This window comes from Beta vulgaris, chromosome 5 (genome assembly GCF_026745355.1).
Source record: "Beta vulgaris subsp. vulgaris cultivar EL10 chromosome 5, EL10.2, whole genome shotgun sequence".
Taxonomy (NCBI): Eukaryota; Viridiplantae; Streptophyta; class Magnoliopsida; order Caryophyllales; family Amaranthaceae; genus Beta; species Beta vulgaris.
Window position 1 is genome coordinate 25,328,074 of NC_079206.1, and position 22,057 is coordinate 25,350,130.

At 39.1% G+C, this 22,057-nt stretch overlaps 1 protein-coding gene across 1 annotated transcript; it reads right to left on the minus strand.

The window, feature by feature from the left end:
• Window positions 1–4,709: 4,709 nt before the first annotated feature.
• Window positions 4,710–6,505, minus strand: LOC104893193 (uncharacterized). The gene is made up of 2 exons (XM_010679286.4): window positions 6,122–6,505; window positions 4,710–5,417 (listed from the first exon to the last, which is right to left on the minus strand). The coding sequence occupies exon 2, from the start codon at window positions 5,414–5,416 to the stop codon at window positions 4,781–4,783; it is 636 nt and encodes a 211-aa protein (XP_010677588.1). The 5' UTR covers window position 5,417; window positions 6,122–6,505; the 3' UTR covers window positions 4,710–4,780.
• Window positions 6,506–22,057: the final 15,552 nt, after the last annotated feature.

Genomic DNA, 22,057 nt, shown 5'->3' on the forward strand with positions numbered 1-22,057 from the left:
ACCTTTTGTAATTATTGTGATGGTTGGGGGAATTCTTGCACTCCCCTCCTTTGCCTTTCTGTTTCACGGTTTTCATTTTCCTTACCCTTTTCCTCACTTCCTCAGTCCTTGTCTCTGCTTTCCCTCTTACATGGATAAAGATAAATCAAATGGAGGTGAAAGAGTGGTGGTGGTGGTGGAGGAGGTGATAGTGATGGTGAAGCCGACCGACAAAGATATAGAATGATTTTCTGTCAAGTCGATTGATGACCATGGATTCCAGTGGCAGTGACAGACGATCTCAGTCAACCAATTGATTGAGATGATCTCAACCAAGACTTATGAAATTAATTTAAGATATAACATAATAAAATAATAAAATAATCGTTGTGTTACATTCCCTCTATTTATATCTTTATCACTTGGAATCTTAAAACTATTCATAATTACATAGAAGCTTTTAAAATTTTATCTATATATAAGAAAAAACATATCCATGTAGGGTTAGGGATGACAATTGGGCGGGGCGGGTGCGGAGGATGGTACCTCCACACCCGCACCCGCATTAAATTCTCATTCCCATCCCCGCTCCACCACCCATTGCGGGGAAAGATTCCATCCCCATCCCCGCCCCACCACCCATTGCGGAGGGAAATTCTAGACCCACCCCCGCACCCGCGTCGTACCCGCGTCATACCCCCTTCATCCCCGCAAAAAATCTGCCATAAGCCCATTATAGTTGTCTACTTCACAAAATCACAATATAATATAGTAAAAGAAAAGTTAAAATACATTAACAAAGGCAAATGTTTTATTACATTTCAAAAGTGTCTTCAAATACGTTAGTAATATATGTATATAAATAGAATTTTAATAATAAATATGCCAAGCGGGGGTGGGGCGGGGCGGGCGGGGATGGGGCGGGTATAACATAAAATCCACACCCGCTCCACCACCCAATGCGGGTACAATTTTAATCCCCATCCCCGCCAAACCTAGACCCATCCCCGCCCCAATTGGGCGGGGATGGGACGAGTCTCCTACTTGACCCGCCCCACTGCCATCCCTATGTAGGGTCTTGTTTAATTTTTCTCAATGAGTACTTTATTAGTATTCAATCGTTATAATTTTTAGTAATGTGTAATGAAATATATATTGAAGGTTAATGAAGTGCATTAGCAAAATTCAAAAGTAAAAGTAAGAAAGATAAAAAAAAATACATAGGGGGTAAGAGATAAGAAAAATGTTTGGCTTACAATTACTATATTTCCTCCGTTATAAAATCAAAGAAACACTTACCATTTTAGGCCGTTTCAAAATAAATGAAACGTTACTTTATTTAGTATTCACTTTTCTCCATCTCTCTCCTCATTACATGAATCCCTCTTTTTCTTTCTCTTTATCTCTCTCCTTCTAAGTTCACGTGCCAAGACCCTACATTTCATTTAAAACAGAACGAAGAAACTGTCACTAGTGGAAAAAAAAAGGCAAGGGTTACGATGCAAAAGTTGCGGTTATCCGAAAACTACAGCCTTCACACTAAAGGATTGGGATTAAACCGCAACCCTTCACAGTAAGGGGTTGCAGTTTTTGGGCTAACCACAACCCTTGGTCTTGTTTAATCCATGTTTATTCATTCCCAGCCCCAGTCCATGTTACTCACCTCTCGCATTTTCTCTACAGTGGTCATGTCACATGTGCTCTCACCCAAACCCTACCTCTCTTCTTCTCCCCTATCCCGTTTCTTTCTCTTTGCTTGCCGCGCTACCTCCCTTTTAGTTTGTCGGTGCTCCACCTCCACCAGGCACTCGCCGTGCTGATCTCAATACTCTAATAACTCATTTTCTACTCTCTCTGCAAAATCTTCGAACAAAAATACCTAATTCAATGTGTGAAAATGGCGAAATCTCGATTTTCAATGAAGGTCGTAAACGATGGATTTGCTTTTATCACTCTTTCAAATCCTCCTATTAATGGCTTGGCGCTTCCGAGTTAGTTTTTAATTTTCCGTAATCGAATTTCGTTTATTTTTCAATTTTCAACTGCGAATTATATATATATATATATATATATATATATATATATATATATATATTTGTTTGTTTGTTTTTTTTTTTTTTTTTTTAGTAATTGACGGATTGAAAGAGTTATATTCCTTGGTGCTCGTTCTGTTCAATTTTTTTAGGCCGTTATTGCTTGCCTTATGCTTAAAGTTGGTGAATTCAATGAGTTATTGATATTTGTGGGATTTCATGGCCTAATATGCATCTAAGTGATTGTTTTAGGGCTTTAATTATTTTATCTATGGTTAAGTGTTTGTTGTTTAGACTTTAGACTTTAATGGCTTGATAGTCTATCTAAAACTCTATGCTATTATCAAATTAATTCTATTACTCCCTCGGTTTAAAATTATAAGACATGTAAACCACTTTTACGCATATTAAGAATTTAGTTAGTTTTAGTTAGATCTGCATAGGTAATAAGACTTGACATTAAATATTGTATTGATAATAGAAAATAACCTATAATATTATCTTGATAGTATAAAGTTGCATTTAATGTAACCTTTCTGATTTGAAGTTTGTCTTTTGGAAGTATGTCAGTCTTGAGGTATGAAATGGTTGGCCACTACAAGAAAACATGCTTTAGGCAACGTCAGAAAAATGTAGTTGTATGCTGATTTATTGTTGCTAAAGGCCTATAGCAACGGATTATCAAGCGTCACCAATATGTGGCGTTGCTATAAGCCTGTAGCAACGCTGTAGCCACTTTTAGCAACAAATTAAGATAATCCGCTACCATAAATATTTATGGCAACGCTTTTTCTTTAGCAACAATATCACCTCATTATGGCAATGTTTTCTTTTGGCAACACTTCACCAAATTATGGCAATGCTTTTATTTGGCAACACTTTTACCTAATTATAGCAACAATAGATATTTAACTTAAAGCAACATTATGGCAACACTTCATAGCTTATTATTGGAACATTTATCTAGTTTTTTTTGGCAATGCTTATCCTATTAATTAAGGCAATAATAAAAATTTGATCAGAATATCCAACAACTAGGTAGCACGAAAACGGATACGGACCCGTACCGGGACGGAAAACGGTAAAATCAAATTTTCAAAAAACGGGTACGGCATGGATTCGGCAAAAAATAAAACAATAAAATAAATCTGGGAAAAAATTATTTTATTTTTCATGACTCAATTTGTAAAAGTAAAACAGAAAATATTACTTTACGTTTTTAATATTTATATTTTCCTTCTAGTAAATAATAAGACATAAAAAAAATCTCAAAAAGAAAAGTATATTTTAAGAGTACAGCCAAAGAAAAAAAAAGTATTAAAATAGAAAAGAAAAAGTCAACAGAAAAAGTTGTAGTTGAATAAAGTTAGAAATGTACAACTGGCAAGGTGGCAACCATAACTCCATAAGTGCAACAAGTTCTTTTTTTTTTTCAAGATATCACGTGATCCTATTTTTCCTCTCTCCTCTCTCCTGTCTCCTCTCTCCTGTCTCCTCTCTCCTGTCTCCTCTTCTTCTCCTCACTCGAACTCAATCAGAACTCAGAAGACTACTGCTCTTCTTCAATGGCGTCTGAAATTTCAGTGAAGATCAAGAAACGTCTCTAAATTTGCTTCAGCCGTCCCCGAAACGTCCCCATCAAGAAACCCTAGCCGTCCCCAAATAACTCAGCGTCCCCATTTTTTAGAGTCGTGCCAGAGACGTATTTCCGGCGTCCCCGTACCGTACCCGTATCGTCCCCGTCCCCGGTACGGGAAACGGCACCCTGGAGAAGTACCCGTGCTTCATAGTCCAACAATACAAATGGACACTTCTTAGCTTGATATGCAACATTTTCCTTTATCTTTCTAGACAACACTTTCAAATTGTGTTTAAAGCAAAACGTCTAATTGGTTCCCCAAATCCAATTTTCCACCAAGAAGCTATGTATATCAAAATAAATATATTATATTATATTCCAATATGTACATTAGTCATCCAAACGAACACCATTATCTTTAGTTACATCAACTAAAACTAATGTCTAAAAATCAAATCAAAACTCATTATTATATTATATTCCAAAATCTACCTAATTTTAATGTGCCTAAGACATCCCATGATTCTTCACAAATTTGGAGAAGTTCGTAGAGTTTGTGTATTCTGTACCATCCTGCAAAACAAGAAAAATATTATAATTAGACAATAGAAGACGGTGTCTACTTGATGATACTAGTTTCTTAAATAAAACATAGGGAAATTCCATCTAGTACCACTCAGTTTTTGCAAATTCCATTTGATACCCAAATTTTAAGAATTGTCCAACTAATACCACTATAATTACACCCTAATTGTTACCATGACTCTATTGTTAACAAAAAGTTAGAAAACATTATGTTATCTTAGTTTAACTAATAAATTAACTTCCCTCCCTCATTTAACACCCATTCCTTTTAAATGTGTGCTTCCCTCCAAAAGCTAAAACTTATTTCACATGACATCGACTGCCAAACAAAAGAATATTCACAAACGTTAATAAACCATAATCTGCAAACATCAGTTGAAGTAGCTGACAAAGTACCAAAGTGCTTAAAGAAAAGATTGACGATACCAAATAAACGAAACATAAACAAATAGAATGTAACAGCACTGAGACATATGCTTCTAAAAAGACTTAATACCTGGTTGTGATAATAAATAACATTAGTGGATATTACAAGAACACCGCCAATTGGAGAAGGAACTGCAAGCAGCTTGTGTTATTCTCATTATGATGATAACAATCATGACTATCTCAAAATACATGGTTGATAGGCTAGCTCAATGTCCAGTCCATCCATTCCAGTGAAAACAAATGTCTTGATGTGTGTCTCAATTCTATCATTATTCAGATCATCATTTACATCATCAGTCACTTTCGTAGCACTGTTCTTTTCCTTAATGACTTCACTGACTTGATTTTCCACCACAACAGAAGATTCAGTCACTTCCTTGAGTTGCTTCGTCCTGACATTCCTTCTCACAGGAAGTTTCTTAGGCTTTCCTACATGATCACTAACCTCAGTAGAACCATTATAAATCACTTCAAGGGAACCATTTGCATTGTCCTGTATCTTCCTAAGATCCACAACCAATTTATTCAATGCACTAGGTTTAGATTGAGTCCCTACCCAAATGTATATCATCTGATGATTGGGAAGCCTTTCAAACATTACCATCAAGTCTTTGTCTTGTTTCAATGGCCAATGCTTCATTTGCCACACATAGTTGAAATCGGGGTTCCTAGCAGTCTCATACCCAAGTTTCGTTGCTTCATCCTCGTAATCAATTATTACATCCAGCAAATTACTTCTATCCATATCAACAGCAACATCAACATGGTTTCCATTATATTGAAACCTCAAAACCTTTTCATCAACCCCCATTCTGCCAGAAATTAAACTCTTTTAATCAACACCCAATTTTATTTGAATTTCAGCAACAATTCAACAATAGTAACAACATTAACTCGGTACATTTAGAACTAAAAACAAGTATATCAATTTGTTAGTTTATATTAATCGATATATTTTTAGCTTCGGAGCTAACCATATCAATGTTGTAAAAGTTTCAAACTTTTGGAAACATCCTGTAAACGATAACTAAAAATAATTGCTAAACTAATGTAGTGCATCACAAATCACAAAAGTAATTATACATCTCCAACATCATACTCTTCTATTTCTAAATATAAGAATGTAGTGCAGCACCATTATCCATGGTTACAGTACATGACAAAATAGATTATAATGAAGATCAGATGCACTACCATCATTGCACCAAACAAAATATTTCATGATAGTCAAATTCAAAACAGAATTTTCAAACAATTCTAATCACAACAATTCTAATCACAACAATTCAAAGCCACGAAATTCAGTATCAAACAATTGAATAACCATAATTTCGTGATAAGCATTATTTAAGTTTTCATGATTCAGTATCAAATAATTTCGTGATAAGCATTTAAAGCCACGAAATTCGGTATCAAATGAAATTCAGTATCAAAACAGAATTGAACAAAGCTTTTCGTGATTTCCTTCGTGAAATTGAACAAAGCATGCAAAAAATTTCTCAAATACAAGACTTACAGATGGTAGTGTAGAATTGTCCCAGAGCAAATCTCGATCAACCTTCGGTGGTGGAGTAGAATTGTCGAAGACCAACCATGAAAGCAGAGCAACGAAGAATATAGGTTTTGGTTTTGTTTTGTTTTGCTTTGTATTTTGAGCAATAGCAGTAGGGAGGAAATTGAATGGGTTTACATAGTTAGGTTAGTAATTAGCTTTTATTACTTTTTTATTTTAAGGGATCTAACTCAACATAACCTAACTAACATAATGTTTTCTAACTTTTTGTTAACAGTAGAGTCATGGTAGTAATTAAGGTGTAATTATAGTGGTATTAGTTGGACAATTCTTAAAATTTGGGTATCAAATGGAATTTGCAAAAACTGAGTGGTACTAGATGGAATTTCCCTAAAACATATTAATAATGAGACATCATATCTACTAGATCTCATTCTTCTTACCTACTATACCAAAAATATTAAAGAGTTACCTGACACATAAACTACAACCTAATAAAGTTTCTAACACCTTCAGTTCATTCTACATAGTTTTCATATGTGCTATTCTACATGATGAGCCTCCTATATTTAATTAAAAAACCCCATTCTCTCATAATCCCAAATTCTTATATGGACGTGATACAATCTAATACTCCATAACTTAAAATTGAATCATCTACATCAGTGTATTTATGACAATCTTTCCAACAATGAATGTTTTATTTGGGACTTGGCAAATCATAAAATCACAGGATATATATTCATAAATATCTATGACATAAGATTCGATATAACATTTGCCGAGTAAAGCTCAAGCCAACAACTAGTTTTAAGGCTTTGCAGATAAACTATTGTTATACAAATCACTTGCTATATTTAGCTACTTGTATAGATTTTGATTTAAAGACAACGTAGAGCTACTTATATTACTGCAACTAATCACAAACAAAATCTTGATCATATTGAACCACTAAATTATCACCTCTTGATTGTTGATGAAAGAAGCTAATTTTGACATCAACGCCTTACTTTCTCAGAGTGAGGATTAAAGATATGAAACACATGATCTTCTCCATAACTTAACATTGCATCACGCTTCAACATTTTTACTTCAATGGAGGTTTTTCGAGCCACTAATCCTTTCTCTTGGATTACTTCCATCTCTAAGCCCCATTCCTTTCAATTCTCCCCCAATTCCCAGGTTTAATTTTTTATACTATCTCTGAAATTCACACAATTTCAAGCCTTTTCTCGTTTTAATTTTGTCAAATTTTTACATGGTTTTGAGGCCAAAAAGTTCAGTCTATTATGTCTCAGCAAAATGGGTCTAACCCGTCTTCTAAGGTGCAGCATAAACAAAATAGTAGGGCAACTTAAGCCAGAAAAAAAGATAACCAGAATTATATGTAATATGCAAATTTAAGAGAAAAATAAGGAATTAAAACCCATACCTTTAGTCAACCAGGATAGATGAGACTTCTAGTGTCGATAAATTATGTTGCACCATTTGTAGCAGTAGAAACAATTACTTTTTCAATGAGTTCTGGGGTTAAACTTGGGTTCTTTTGGCGAAGTTGGGATAATGCTGAAACAATCACTAGAGGTTAAAGTCATATCACCTAATCAAAAGTAATCCTAAAGTCCTCTAACAAATAGTAGTCAGGGCAGTAGGGTTGAATCTACAGAGTGTTCTTTTCCTAATTGTCAATCAAATCTAGATTATAGGGGACGAGTGTTGGTGGTTATTATGCTAAACTAGACAATAACTTTATCAAGAATATCAATAATAAAGAGCCTATGGTATGGATTCATTAACGAACAATAATCCAGGATGAAACACAACAATCAATAATTAATAATGCAGCTAAACAAGTTGATTTGTTCTCTCGAATCGAAATCAACCATAGAATGATATTAACATGCTCTCACAATTTTGTAATACCAAATCTACCTATTGAAACTAGCCTTAATATCAAGTTTATACCTCTCGACGTATAAACCTAATATTGCAATACTAGAACAATCAAGTCTGGCCAATTTAGTTTGAATAGAGATAATACATTCAATATGAATCAACAAACATCATCAAGAATCAATACTTTATAAACATCCCTTCATAATTGATCATGGATCCCTTAAACCCTAGAAATAAACTATTCAATCATATTTGAAGCAAACATATTCATGGTGAAATAAGTAAACATGATGAATAAATAATTAAGAACTAAAATCAACACTGCTATTGAAAATTCAATGTAAAAATGAGAAAAAGTAATACTAGGGTTCTTAGGTCATTCAAAAGTGCTTCGAAATTATAAGTCGAAACTATAGTAAAAAAAATTGTCTTTTAATTCTAAAAGGATAAGTATTTATATATCCATCAAAAACTGGCGCAACATGCGCTCAAAAATGCCTTAAAAGATCCCGCCCGACAAACTCGGGAGAATTTCGCTCGGTCGGGCCATCGTCAGCTTTTGACGCCCAAAATCCGATCTTCAAAGTATCACAACTTCTGCGTTATTTGTCGGAATTAAGCAAATGAGCACTCGTTGGAAAGCTCTTGAACCATTGAATCCAACTTATGCAAAGTGATCGTGCTCCCAAAAATAAATCATCTCTTGTAATGGTACAAAAGAATAGGAAATGCACCAAAACATGCTAATTCCTACAATAACCAATCTGAGACTACAAACACACTACAAGGAGCACATTAGTACTAAAAATGGCTTCGAAGAGCGCAATTAAGACCAATAATTCACGAGGAACGGGGGTAAAAACTCTATATAAAATAGACATATCAAACTCCCTCAAGCTAAACTTTTGCTTGTCTCTAAGCAAAACCTGTCTGAAAATCAAGAGTTCAAGGAAGTAATTGTAGTTTCTCCCCGTCATAGAATTGTTGCAAAAAGGAATACTTAGGTGACAATCAATCGAATTCAAGCACACCCCAAATCATAATCCGTAAAGCTCAACAAGAAGTACCAATCAGGGATAAGAATCAAAAGAAGCCACTAGATATGTACTACAAATCAATGAGCAGGATCTCACAAGGGGACCCTCCACTCGTTTGTAGAACACTCTCCAAGCAATTAAAATGACTGCTCCTTTTACCTTTCATATAATCCAAGTAAGGACTTCCAACTTGACGTTTTTCACAATGAATTTTTTTCTTTTTTTCTTTTTTGTTCTTTTCCTTGAAAGCCTTACTTGTCTCATTTTAAAAGTTTTATACTTTAGCTACTAGCTAATAAGGATAGAGGAGAGTCAACAATTGGGACTCGAAAATAATAATGCAGAGCCCTTTTCTTTTGTTCATGTACACAAATTTTTCTCACTTTTTCTTTTGTTTTTCATTCACAACAACAACCAATTTCATCTATCAAGCGTTAACCAACATAGAATCCCTAAATACTTCACTACCAATAGTAACGGGATGTATTTTTGGAAAATGAGGAGCTCATAGCATGGTTGTCAAAAGAAATAGGCACGGCTCAGAGTGGTTTACTAGGGGAAATGAATGCAGGGAAGACTATTCGGTCCTGTGATGCGATTTCCTACGAGAGTCATAATCATTTCTGTTTACACATTATACAGTTAATGCATCAATGGAGAAAAAGCACAAGTTCTAGCATCCATGAGGAAGTGGGCATACACACAAGAAAACACAATGTTAAGGCACATGACACAGTCGTTGCACGTGCCAAATTAAATACCTAACTTAGCCTAATATAGGGTAAGAAAGGGCCGAATCCACGAGGAAGCAAGGATTAATCAAGGGTTGAATGCGATTTAGCGAGCTAAGCCTATTTTTGGGAGTTTTTGAGATTAGGGAACAACTAAATTAGGAACTAAGAAACTAACAAATACACTAAATGATTCGAATTAAACTATATTAAGAGGACACTAGGGATAGGGGATTCACGAGCTAACAAATAATTAACCAAATTGTCAAGCCAAGGGGATTCATTAGTAGGGATGGCAGGTGGGTATAATTTGGCGGGTTTCGCACCGCATCCGCCCCAGTTGGGGCGGGTATGGATATGACTTTGGTGGGTAGTGGGTGGGTATGGATACGAAAAGTCAAATCCGCCATGGGTGGTGGGTAGGTGGTGGATATGAGGTCACATCCGCCCCAAATCCACCCGCCCCGCCCAATATCCGCCCGCCCCGCCCCATATCCATCCGCCCCGTATAATATTTACTAATTTACCCTTTATAAAATAAAGAATTATGTTCATAAATCTAAAAAATTGTAAAAAATAATTAAGAAATATGAATACTAAGAATGTGTATTTTGTTTTCTTTGAAATGGATGTTTGTAATAACTAATTTATATAATAAATTATATATAGAAAATAAATCAGGTGGCGGGTGGAAAATCCACCTAGGTGATGGGCGGGTATAAGTGGGTAATGGATATCCACTTGGGTGGTGGAGCGGGTGTGGGTATAACCTTATACCCACGTGGGCGGAGGTGGATATGGAAACTTGTACCCGTCATGGTTGGCGGGTAGGTGGTGGGTATGGAAAATTTAGGTGGAGGTGGGTGTGGATTTAGGGGTATCCACATCCACCCCGCCCATTTGCCATCCCTATTCATTAGGGTCGATTAGGGGACTAAGTCACTCAAATATTTCCTAATTACTCTCTCGAGCTAATTAGGAGGACTTAATCGACCAATTTTACCTATTCTCATGGTAAAATCAATTAATCAAGCATTTCCACAACTCGTAGTGATCCAAATAAGGTCTTAGGGAGTCAATCACCTATTCTCATGGTGAAGTCAACCTAAAATCTAGCTAAAGGTCTATCTAAGGTTTCATTTCTCAATCCTTCACCTTAGATTTACACAACAAGCTCAAATGGTGATCAATCAAATAAACAAGGCAATCAAAATAGCTAGACAACACAATCTCACCCAAATCACACCCCCAAGCTTGACTTTCAAGGTCAACACATGATTAGCAAGGTCATCCCCTTCCCCTAGCTACTAATCTACTCACTAGCCATGGAAAGGAATAAATAAAAAGCTTGAAGCAACATTGCTGAAAATCATATCTAATAAGCTAAACATCAACTAATTACTACTAATCAATACTAAACTAGCCATGGAAAGGAATAAATAAAAACCTTGAAGCAACAATGGTGAAAATCATATCTAATAAGCTAATCATCAACTAACTACTACTAATCAATACTAAAGCAAGGTAAAACAAGTATAAAAGTAAATAAAGAGAAGAGATAGAAGAAATACTCAAAGATGGATGAAAATCAAATGCAAAACTCCATTGAAATAGCTTCAATAATCCACATTCAAAAGCTTAGGTCTAGTTTCTCTCTCTAAGTTCTACTTCTCTCTGTAAAAACTCTCTCTATTTAGAACTAATTAGTTCCGAAATTAAAAGCTTAGTATTAGGATTATTACAAAATTGGTTTTATACCCCGTAGAAATAAGGGCAAAATTGTAAAAGACGAAACAAAAATTAGGAAAACTGGACGACGGAGCGCCCGCTCCTTGCAACATGGAGCGCCCGCTCCAGGCTTGGAGCGCCCGCTCCTGGAACGCTCTTGGGCCGCTCCAAGCTACTGCCATTTTTCGTTTGTTTCTTCACATATGGAGCGCCCGCTCCCCTGTTTGGAGCCTCTTCCTTGCTTATCTTAGCTTTAAAACACTCTAAGAAAATATTAGATGGTGGAGGGGAGATGCACATGCAAATGAAATGACCTATATGCAACCTAACAATATGCAAACGAACTAAAACTAAATGTTAAGTATGAGAATATGAGAAATGATGAAAAAGGGGAAGAAAAGGAAACTGGCCTAAAATGAATTTAAATGACCTAAACTAAATGCAAATAAGTGAACCTAAAGTCCACTTATCAAATTCCCCCAAGCTAGCCAATTGTTTGTCCTCAAGCAATTAACAATCTCAAGGAAACCAATGCATGAATAAAAACTAGAATGGGCATCACAAAATCAAGGTCCTTGCTTATAAGAGGTGTCAAGGCAAAGAGAAATCTCGACCAACTTTCGAAGCTTATAGCCGTCCTTCCTTATCCACAAGTTAGGGGTCAAAGGAGTGGTCGAAGCTAGTGTGCGAAAAAAAAATGATCGTCCTAGAGGTCCCTCAACTATCACACAAGCCCTCATTAATCCTAAGTGAAACATTTCCCTACCAAATGGAAAAACTCGCTCAACCTTGTACCAATCACGCCCCACAAGCTCACAAGATCCCCCAGGCTAGCCTATTTATTCACTAGTTAACTTCTTTTTTGTTGCAAGGGCCCTAGACTACCTCCTCACGCTGTCTACCTCTTACTCGATAGTCATGTTTTTGAGGCACGGTACCGAGCACTCGGTATGAGACGCGATAAGAGGGTAAGGTAGCTCATACCCAAGGCATTGGAGCATCTCTAAAGGCCAAATCATGATTTTTTTTATAACTATAGGCTACTAGCCTTGTGGGCTCTTATGCACCACTTATTTGATCCAATTGGCCAAAGGGCTTTTTTTCTTTTCATTCATTTTTTTTCGTTTTTGTTTTTGTTTTGTTTCCTCTCCTTTTTTTTTAAAGGCTACTAGCCTTCCACTTAATTGAGCTAGAAGGGTTCTCAAGGTCGCTAAAGGGCTTATCCAAGGTCAAAGGAGAGAGTAAAGACTTTTTATAGGGAAATAGTGACACTAACTCACGCTAAAGGCGAGTCTCGGATAATTGAGGGGTCTATTCGTACCAAGATCTAGGCATCCAAGCTTAAAGCACCCCTAATACTCCTAATGAGCACAAAAGACACTCAAGCATTCACCCCTACTCAAAAGTCAAGTTCCCAACCTCTAACCTCTAAGTTCAAATCATAGAGTCATTCCTTAATTAGGTGATGCCAAAATCTTTTTGATGTTTTTGAAAAAAAAAATTAAAAAAATTTACATTCAAACTACCAAACACAAATCCTATATGCAATCCATAAGCTACATGCAAAACTATCATGCTATACAATCATACTACATGCAAGTCTAAGACCAAAAGGAGAGAAGAAGAAAATAAAAAGTAAAGTAAAGCAAAAAGATATATACAAGAAACAAAAAGGGTAGAAATAGGAGAAAGTCATATACATGTAATATACAAGAAAAACAGTTAACCATGGTCCTTATCATCAAATTCCTCAAGGCAATAAACAATGAAGCACACTAACCCGACCTAACAATGCATCCTCTCTAAGACGCGTACCCAAAAAGACATCCCAAACCCTCAAAAAGAAGCCACATCCCGCGAGCATAATCAAATATAAACACCCCCCCCCCCCAAACAATCAAGGCACCGTCCTCGGTGCAATCATTCAAAACAAGTAAAGGGGGAGCGGGGCAAGAGGAACTAGTCCTCGTCCATGTGATATGGAACTTCTCCCGAAGGGGGAGGTGGTGGCATGTCTCCCGAAGGGGGAGGGCGCGACATCGAGCCGTAGAAAGCTAAAGGGCTGGGGCCATGAGGCTCCCAACCGCCCGTGTAGCCCCGGCGTCCAAGCGCCATAGGGGTGGGTATAAGCGGGATCACCCATGGGGTAGGAACCCCCGGCTGCTCGCCAATCATAGGGTGGGTCGCGGTGGGGCCAATACGGTCGTTGCATGTGCCAAATTAAATACCTAACTTAGCCTAATATAGGGTAAGAAAGGGTCGAATCCATGAGGAAACAAGGATTAATCATTAAAGCTCGATGATGCTTTATGGGCTTATAAAACAGCTTTTAAGACACCAATTGGCACAACCCCCTACGAGCTTGTGTATGGCAAATCATGCCACTTGCCAGTTGAGTTAGAGCACAAAGCATATTGGGCATCAAGCTTTTGAATTTTGATCTCAAGTCATCCGGGAAAAGAAGACTTTTGAATGTACATGAGCTCGAAGAGCTTAGGCGGGATGCCTATCAAAATGCTAGGATTTACAAGGAGATAACTAAGGCATGACATGATCGAAGGATAATGAAAAGAGAGTTCAAGGTAGGAGACAAGGTTCTTCTCTTCAACTCTAGACTAAGACTCTTTCCGAAGAAACTTAAGTTTTGGTGGAGTGGACCGTTTGAGGTAAAAAACAGTGTTCCCGCATGGAGCGGTGAAAGTGTGGAGCGAAGAAAAAGGGACGTTCAAAGTAGGGCAAAGACTCAAGGTATACCACGATGGAACCCAAATTGAGCACAATTGTCACATTGCTTTGGATGACTACCCCCTTCCCCTATGAGAATTTTAATCGTAGGGAGGTCAAGATAATGACTTTAAAGAAGCTCTTACGGGAGGCAACCCAGGTTCTTAGCTTTGAGAAAAAGAAAGAATGAAAAAAAAATAGAGAGAGGAGTGAATAAGAGGTTTGTCATGAGAAAGATTGAAAGAGGAGTGAAAAAGATGAAAAAAAAAGGCTAAGTGTTGAAGAAGAGAGGGAGGAGCGAGCCAAAAGAGCCCAAAGGGGGGCGCTCCACAAGAGGAGTGGGAGCTCCACAAGAGGAGCGGGAGCTCCACAAGAGGAGCGGGCGCTCCTCTAAAACTGGAGCGGGCGCTCCGTCCCCCGTAAAAGAAGGAAGGGAAACAGAATGTTGGAGCGTTTGGGGAGCGTTCAAGGAGCGCCCGCTCCAGGCTTGGAGCAGGCGCTCCCTTTTAGCTGGAGCGGGCGCTCCAGCTCGTTGACATGCCCCTTCCTTGTCTTTTGTGTTTGTCACGTTCTTTTTTTTTAATTAACCCCCTCTTCCCATCCGTCCACTCTCCCTTACATCTTCATTCACCCCCCCTTCTCAGTCACTCACTTTCCCCAACCTTTCACTCATTCATTCACATTCAAACCCCCTTTTCTCTCTCTAAACTCCATTAAAACTCAACCTTCAAACCTCCATACCTTCTTCATTTCTCAACATTTTCACTCACTTCCTTCACAAAACTTTTATCTTTTCTCCTCCTATTCACAAAGAACCCACTTTCGTCCAAAAGCTCCAAATTCAAAAATTCGTCATCACTTAAAAGTTGAAGTTTGGGGGAGATTTCTTGAAGAAAAAGGTTAAGGAACACGGTTGAAGCTTGAAATAACCTACATTGTTCACAATTGTGGAATTTCTTCACCCCTCTCAAAGAGGGAGGTAAAACCCTAACCCTAACTTTCATTTTTCTTCTAGATTTGGTTAGGAAATTTGAATATATGATGATTGTGGTGCTTCTTGTGGACTTAGCTGGTAGATTTAGATAGATTTTGATTTTTATTTGATTTTTGGAATTTTTGTGTGATTTATTTCATTCTTTTCTTTTTAGTTGCTTACTCCTTTTAGCTTACTTAGCTTAATTTTTTTCTAGTTTCTTTTGTTTTTAATTTTTTTCTAGTTTCTTTTCAGTTTTTTTTTAATTTTTACTTTGATTTTTTTTTTTTATGTGACTATTTTTTTTTACATTTTGTTTATTGAAATGTTTGTCTTAGTCGGTGCCCTCATTTTTGTACTTATTTGTCGGGTTGAGCTCGTGTCTTTTGATTTCTCAAAACCATCACTTGGTTGAGTTATTCTCTGTAAACTCCAAGCATGTTTCGTTTGCGCAAAAAAAGTAAGAAAGACCATGGCTCCATTTCCCAAAAGAACCCAAAGGGCACCCTTCCGGCCCTTAAGTTCGTCAACCCCGAACATAAACGTTGATATGACGAACTTAAGCACCAGAAGATTAAAGCTTCTAAGTTTCTCCATGGTGACACCCTCAAAAGTCTAGGGATAAGGCGTGATGTAAGGCGTGCCTTGTTTATTTTAGGCATGGAACGCTTTTACATGTTTAGCGCTTTGACGTATGAACGCCTGACCTTGGAATTCTTAGCCTCACTCGAGAGACGTAGGTTGAGGGACATGAGCGGAGTATGAAATCTCCTTCCAATTGTTCAATCAACCCGAATGCATCTCTTTGGCGAGACTTAATCAAATTTTCTAATGTGATGCCTCAAACGCCATTCGCAACCCCGAGACTTGGCAATATCCCGTCTTCTATCAAAGGGACGTACTTTCGCGCGACATTACCGGATACGCCCCCTTTGATCCAAAGACGAGTTACTCCTCTCACATGCATTCCCCCATCCTTAGTTACATTCATCGCCTCTTGGTTACCGCCATTTACTCAAAAAAAGGAACTAAATAAGGTAGCATCGGAGGACGTGAGTGCACTCTACATTGCCACCCATCACCCCGAAGAAATTGGGGGCAAGTTGAGTTTCGGATTTCTATTTCTCCAACGGTGTCTTGCTATACGCCGTTGGGAACTATTGAAATCTGATATTTATTGTGGGGGGATGGTTACTATCATTGCCTCCGCCCTTAGGTTTGGGGAGCAACTCTGTTTGTTGACTCCAGTTGATGAGAATCCCTTCCTTGATTTGAATTATATTAGAGCTGCCAGGTGGATTGATTTTACCCCCGATCCCGAGCGGTTTGTTTGGAAGGTAAGGGGTCGTCATCACTGTTACCTACCAAACCCGAAGGTGACCCGATTTTATCGCGACGGGGAGGATGCTGATATTCTTCTCATCCCTTTTGATCCCCCGTCAGGGAAGCCCAGGCCACACGCGTCAACTTAGCTCCTCCTCTCCATCAAGAGGAGTCGAGTTCTGGCCGTCGTGCCTTAGTGTCGTCCTGCTCTTTTGACTACGAGGGGGCCTATTACAGTCATGCTCTCAACCAAGATCGTATGATGAATACGATCCAAGGCATGAGAGAAAACTTGAGTGGTATGATGGTACAAACTAATGTTATGTACCATCACCACGTGGAGAGTGGAAATTTTGACCCATATGTCAACTTTCCAAATTGGCGTTCATTCCATCCCGGTACCGGCCCATGTTGAGGAGGCCAATTTGGAAAGTTGACATATGGGTCAACATTTCCACTCTCCACGTGGTGATGGTACATAGCATTAGTTTGTACCATCATACCACTCAAGTCTTCTCTCATGCCTTGGATCGTATTCATCATATGATATTGGTTGAGAGCAAGATTGTAATAGGCCCCCTCGTAGTTGAAAGAGCAGGACGACACTAAGGCACGACGGCCGGAACTCGGCTCCTCTTGATGGAGAGGAAGAGCTAAGTCGACGCGTGCGGCCTAGGCTTCCCCGACGGGGGGCTCAAAAGGGATGAGAAGAATATCAACATCCTCCCCGTCGCGATAAAATCGGGTCACCTGCGGGTTTGGTAGGTAACAGTGATGACGACACCTTACCTTCCAAACAAACCGCTCGTGGTCGGGGGTAAAATCAATCCACCCGGCGGCTCTAATATAATTCAAATCAAGGAAGGGGTTCTCATCAACTGGAGTCAACAAACAGAGTTGCTCCCCAAACCCAAGGGCGGAGGCAATGATAGTAACCATCCCCCCACAATGAATATCGGATTTGAATAGTTCCCCACGGCGTATAGCAAGACACCGTTGGAGAAATAAAAATCTGAAATTCAACTTACCCCAATAAAAATTCTTCAGGGTGATGGACGGCAATGTAGAGTGCACTCACCTCCTCCGATGCTACCTTACTTGGTTCCTTTTTTGAGTAAATGACGGTAACCAAGAGGCGATGAATGTAACTATGGATGGGGGAATGCATGTGAGAGGAGTAACTCGTCTTTGGATCAAAGGGGGCGTATCCGGTAATGTCGCGCCAAAATACGTCCCTTTGATAGAAGACGGGATATTGCCAAGTCTCGGGGTTGCGAATGGCGTTTGAGGCATCACATTGGAAAATTTGATTAAGTCTCGCCAAAGAGATGCATTGGGGTTGATTGAACAATTGGAAGGAGATTTCATACTCCCCTCATGTCCCTCAACCTCACGTCTCTCGAGAGAGGCTAAGAATTCCAAGGTCAGGCGCTCATACGTCAAAGCGCTAAACGTGTAAAAGCGTTCCATGCCTAAAACAAACAAGGCACGCCTTACATCACGCCTTATCCCTAGACTTTTAAGGGTGTCACCATGGAAAAACTTAGAAGCTTTAATCTTCCGGTACTTAAGTTCGTCATACCAACATTTATGTTCGGGGTTGACGAACTTAAGGGTCTGAAGGGTGCCCTTTGGGTTCTTTTAGGAAGAGGAGCCATGGTCTTTCTTACTTTTTTTGCGCAAACGAAACATGCTTGGAGTTTACAGAGAATAACTCAACCAAGTGATGGTTTTGAGAAATCAAAAGACACGAGCTCAACCCGACAAATAAGCACAAAAATGAGGGCACCGACTAAGACAAACATTTCAATAAACAAAAAAAAAATAAAATAAAGAAAAAAAAACAAATAGTCACACCAAAAAAAGAATCAAAGTAAAAAATAAGAAAAATTGAAAAGAAACTAGAAAAAATTAAGCTAAGTAAGCTAAAATGAGTAAGCAACTAAAAAGAAAAAAATTCCAAAAATCAAATAAAATCAAAATCTATCTAAATCTACCAGGTAAGTCCTCAAGAAGCACCACAATCATCATATATTCAAATTTTCTAACCAAATCCAGAAGAAAAATAAAAGTCAGGGTTTCACCTCCCTCTTTAAGAGGGTGAAGAAATTCCACAATTGCGAACAATGTAGGTTATTTCAAGCTTCAACCGTGCTCTTTAACCTTTTTCTTCAAGAAATCTCCCCCAAACTTTAACTTTTAAGTGATGACGAATTTTTGAATTTGGGGCTTTTGGACGAAAGTGGGTTCTTTGTGTAGAGGAGGAGAAAAGATAAAGGTTTTGTGAAGGAAGTGAGTGAAAATATTAGAGAAATGAAGGAGGTATGGAGGTTTGAAGGTTGAGTTGCAATGGAGTTTAGAGAGAGAAAAGGGGGTTTGAATGTGAATGATGAGTGAAAGGTTGGGAAAGTGAGTGATGAGTGAGAAGGGGGGTGAATGAAGATGTAGGGAGAGTGGACGGATCGGAAGAGGGGGTTAATTAAAAAAAAAAACACGTGCCAAACACAAAAGACAACGAAGGGGCGTGTCAACGAGCTGGAGCACCGGCTCCAGCTAAAAGGGAGCGCCCGCTCCAAGCCTGGAGCGGGGAGCTCCTTGAACACTCCCCAAACGCTCCAACATTTCGCTTCCCTTCCTTCTTTTTGCGGGGGATGGATCACCCCCCCTTTGGGCTCTTTTGGCTCGCTCCTCCCTCTCTTCTTCAACACAGCCTCTTTTTTTCATCTTTTTCACTCCTCTTTCAATCTTTCTCATGACAAACCTCTTATTCACTCCTCTTTTTTTTTTTTTTTTTCCTTTTCTCATTTTTATTTTCATTCTTTCTTTTTCTCAAAGCTAAGAACCCGGGTTGCCTCCCGTAAGCGCTTCTTTAAAGTCATTAGCTTGACCTCCCTACGATTAAAATTCTCATAGGGGAAAGGGGTAGTCATCCAAAGCAATGTGGCAAATGTGCTCAATTTGGGTTCCATCGTGGTATACCTTGAGTTTTTGCCCATTTACTTTGAACGTCCCTTTTTCTTCGCTCCACACTTCCGCTGCTCCATACGGGAACACTGTTTTTACTTCAAACGGTCCACTCCACCTAGACTTAAGTTTCCCCGGAAAGAGTCTTAGCCTAGAGCTGAAGAGAAGGGCCTTGTCTCCTACCTTGAACTCTCTCTTCATTATCCTTCGATCATGCCATGCCTTAGTTCCCTGCTTGTAAATCCTAGCATTTTCATAGGCATCCCGCCTAAGCTCTTCGAGCTCATGTACATCCAAAAGTCTTCTTTCCTCGGATGACTTCGAGATCAAAATTCAAAAGCTTGATGGCCCAATATGCTTTGTGCTCTAACTCAACTGGCAAGTGGCATGATTTGCCATACACAAGCTTGTAGGGGGTTGTGCCAATTGGTGTCTTAAAAGTTGTCCTATAAGCCCATAAAGCATCATCGAGCTTTAATGACCAATCCTTGCGAGATCGGTTCACGGTTTTCCCCAAGATGAGCTTCACCTCCCTAATTGACACTTCCGTTTGGCCACTACATTGTGGATGATAGGAGAGCCTAGTTTTATGATGCACCCCATATTTGGAGAGGAGTGCTTGGAAACTCTTTTTGACGAAATGGAATCCCCTATCACTAATCACGGCCCTCGGAACCCAAACCTCGGAAATATCACAGACTTGAAGAGCTTGGTAACTACCTTAGCATTGTTTGTAGGAGAGGCGATTGCTTCCACCCATTTGGAGACATAGTCAACCGCCACTAAAATGTAGGAGTTACCAAGTGAAGAAGGGAAAGGTCCCATGAAATCCACCCCCCAAACATCAAAGATCTCCAACTCTAGAATGTTGGTGAGGGGCAATTCATGCCTTTTTGAGATGTTGTCAACCCTTTGACACCGATCGCAAGCTTTAACAAAGCTCCAAACATCCTTGAACATTGTGGGCCACCACAATCCACATGATAAGATCTTGGCAACGGTCTTGTCGGCGCCCATATGTCCTCCAAAAGGGGATGAATGACATTTCTCTATCACACTTGCTATCTCATCATCGGGAAGGCATCTCCGATATAAACCATGCTCCCCCCGCTTGAACAAAAATAGGTCCTCCCACGCATAAAACTTAGAATCATGGAGGAACCGCTTCGTTGTTGATATGTAAACTCAAAAGGAATAATCCCACAAGCCAAGTAGTTCGCCATGTCGGCAAACCATGGGGTATCAAGGGCTTTGATGGAGTATAGGAGATCATCCTTTAAGCTATCATCAATGGGAAGCTCATGGGAGGGGGAGTCTTCAATCAAAGGTAACCGTGAAAGGTGGTCGGCCACCAAGTTTTCCGTTCCCTTCTTGTCTCTAATCTCAATATCCAATTCTTGAAAGAGTAAGATCCATTCGAATCAACCACGGCTTCGCATCCTTCTTGGACATAAGATACTTGATTGCCGAGTGATCCGTTTACACTACCACTTTGGAGCACACAAGATAAGGCCGAAACTTATCAAAGGCAAACACAACCGCCAACAACTCTTTCTTCGTTGTGGCGTAGTTCTTTTGAGCTGAATCAAGTGTCTTGCTCGCATAGTGAACAACATGAAGCTTTCCCTCTTTTCTTTACCCTAAAACGGCTCCCACTGCATAATAATCACTAACATCACACATTAGTTCAAAAGGCAAGCTCTAATCCGGAGCTTGCACAATGGGGGCGAAAATAAGGGCATGCTTTAAAGTCTCAAAAGCGTTCATGCAATCATCATCAAAAACAAACTTTTTGCAAGAGGCTAGATAGGGGCCTAGCAATCTTAGAGAAGTCTTTTATGAACCGGCGATGGAAACCGGCATGACCCAAAAAAGGACGCACTCCCTTCACTGTAGTAGGTGGGGGCAACTTCTCTATGACCTCAATCTTGGCCCTATCTACCTCAATTCCCTTTTGGGAAATCTTGTGTCCCAACACAATGCCATCCTCAACCATGAAGTGACACTTCTCCCAATTAAGCACTAGATTCATCTTTTGACATCTTTGAAGCACATTTTTCAAGTTCTTGAGACAATCATCAAAAGATGAACCTACCACGGAGAAGTCATCCATGAATACCTCAATGGTATCTTCCAACATGTCCGAAAAGATGGCGGTCATACCTCTTTGGAATGTAGAGGGCGCATTGCACAAGCCAAATGGCATCCTTCGATAAGCAAAAATACCAAATGGACAAGTGAATGTAGTCCTTTCTTGGTCATCGGGGTGGATAGGAATTTGAAAGAACCCCGAATAACCATCAAGGAAACAAAAATAGGAATGACCCGCCAACCTTTCCAACATTTGATCTATAAAAGGGATGGGAAAATGATCTGGGTGGCTTTATTCAATCTCCGGTAATCTATACACATACGCCATGCGGTCGCCGACATTGGTAAGTGAAGCATACAACTCATCCCCTGTGTGAAGCACACTCGCGGCATCCTCTATCTCATCTTCCACTCGACTCACCCGACAAATTCTCTCCATTATAGACCTCTTCAAAGTCTTAGAGAACTCAAA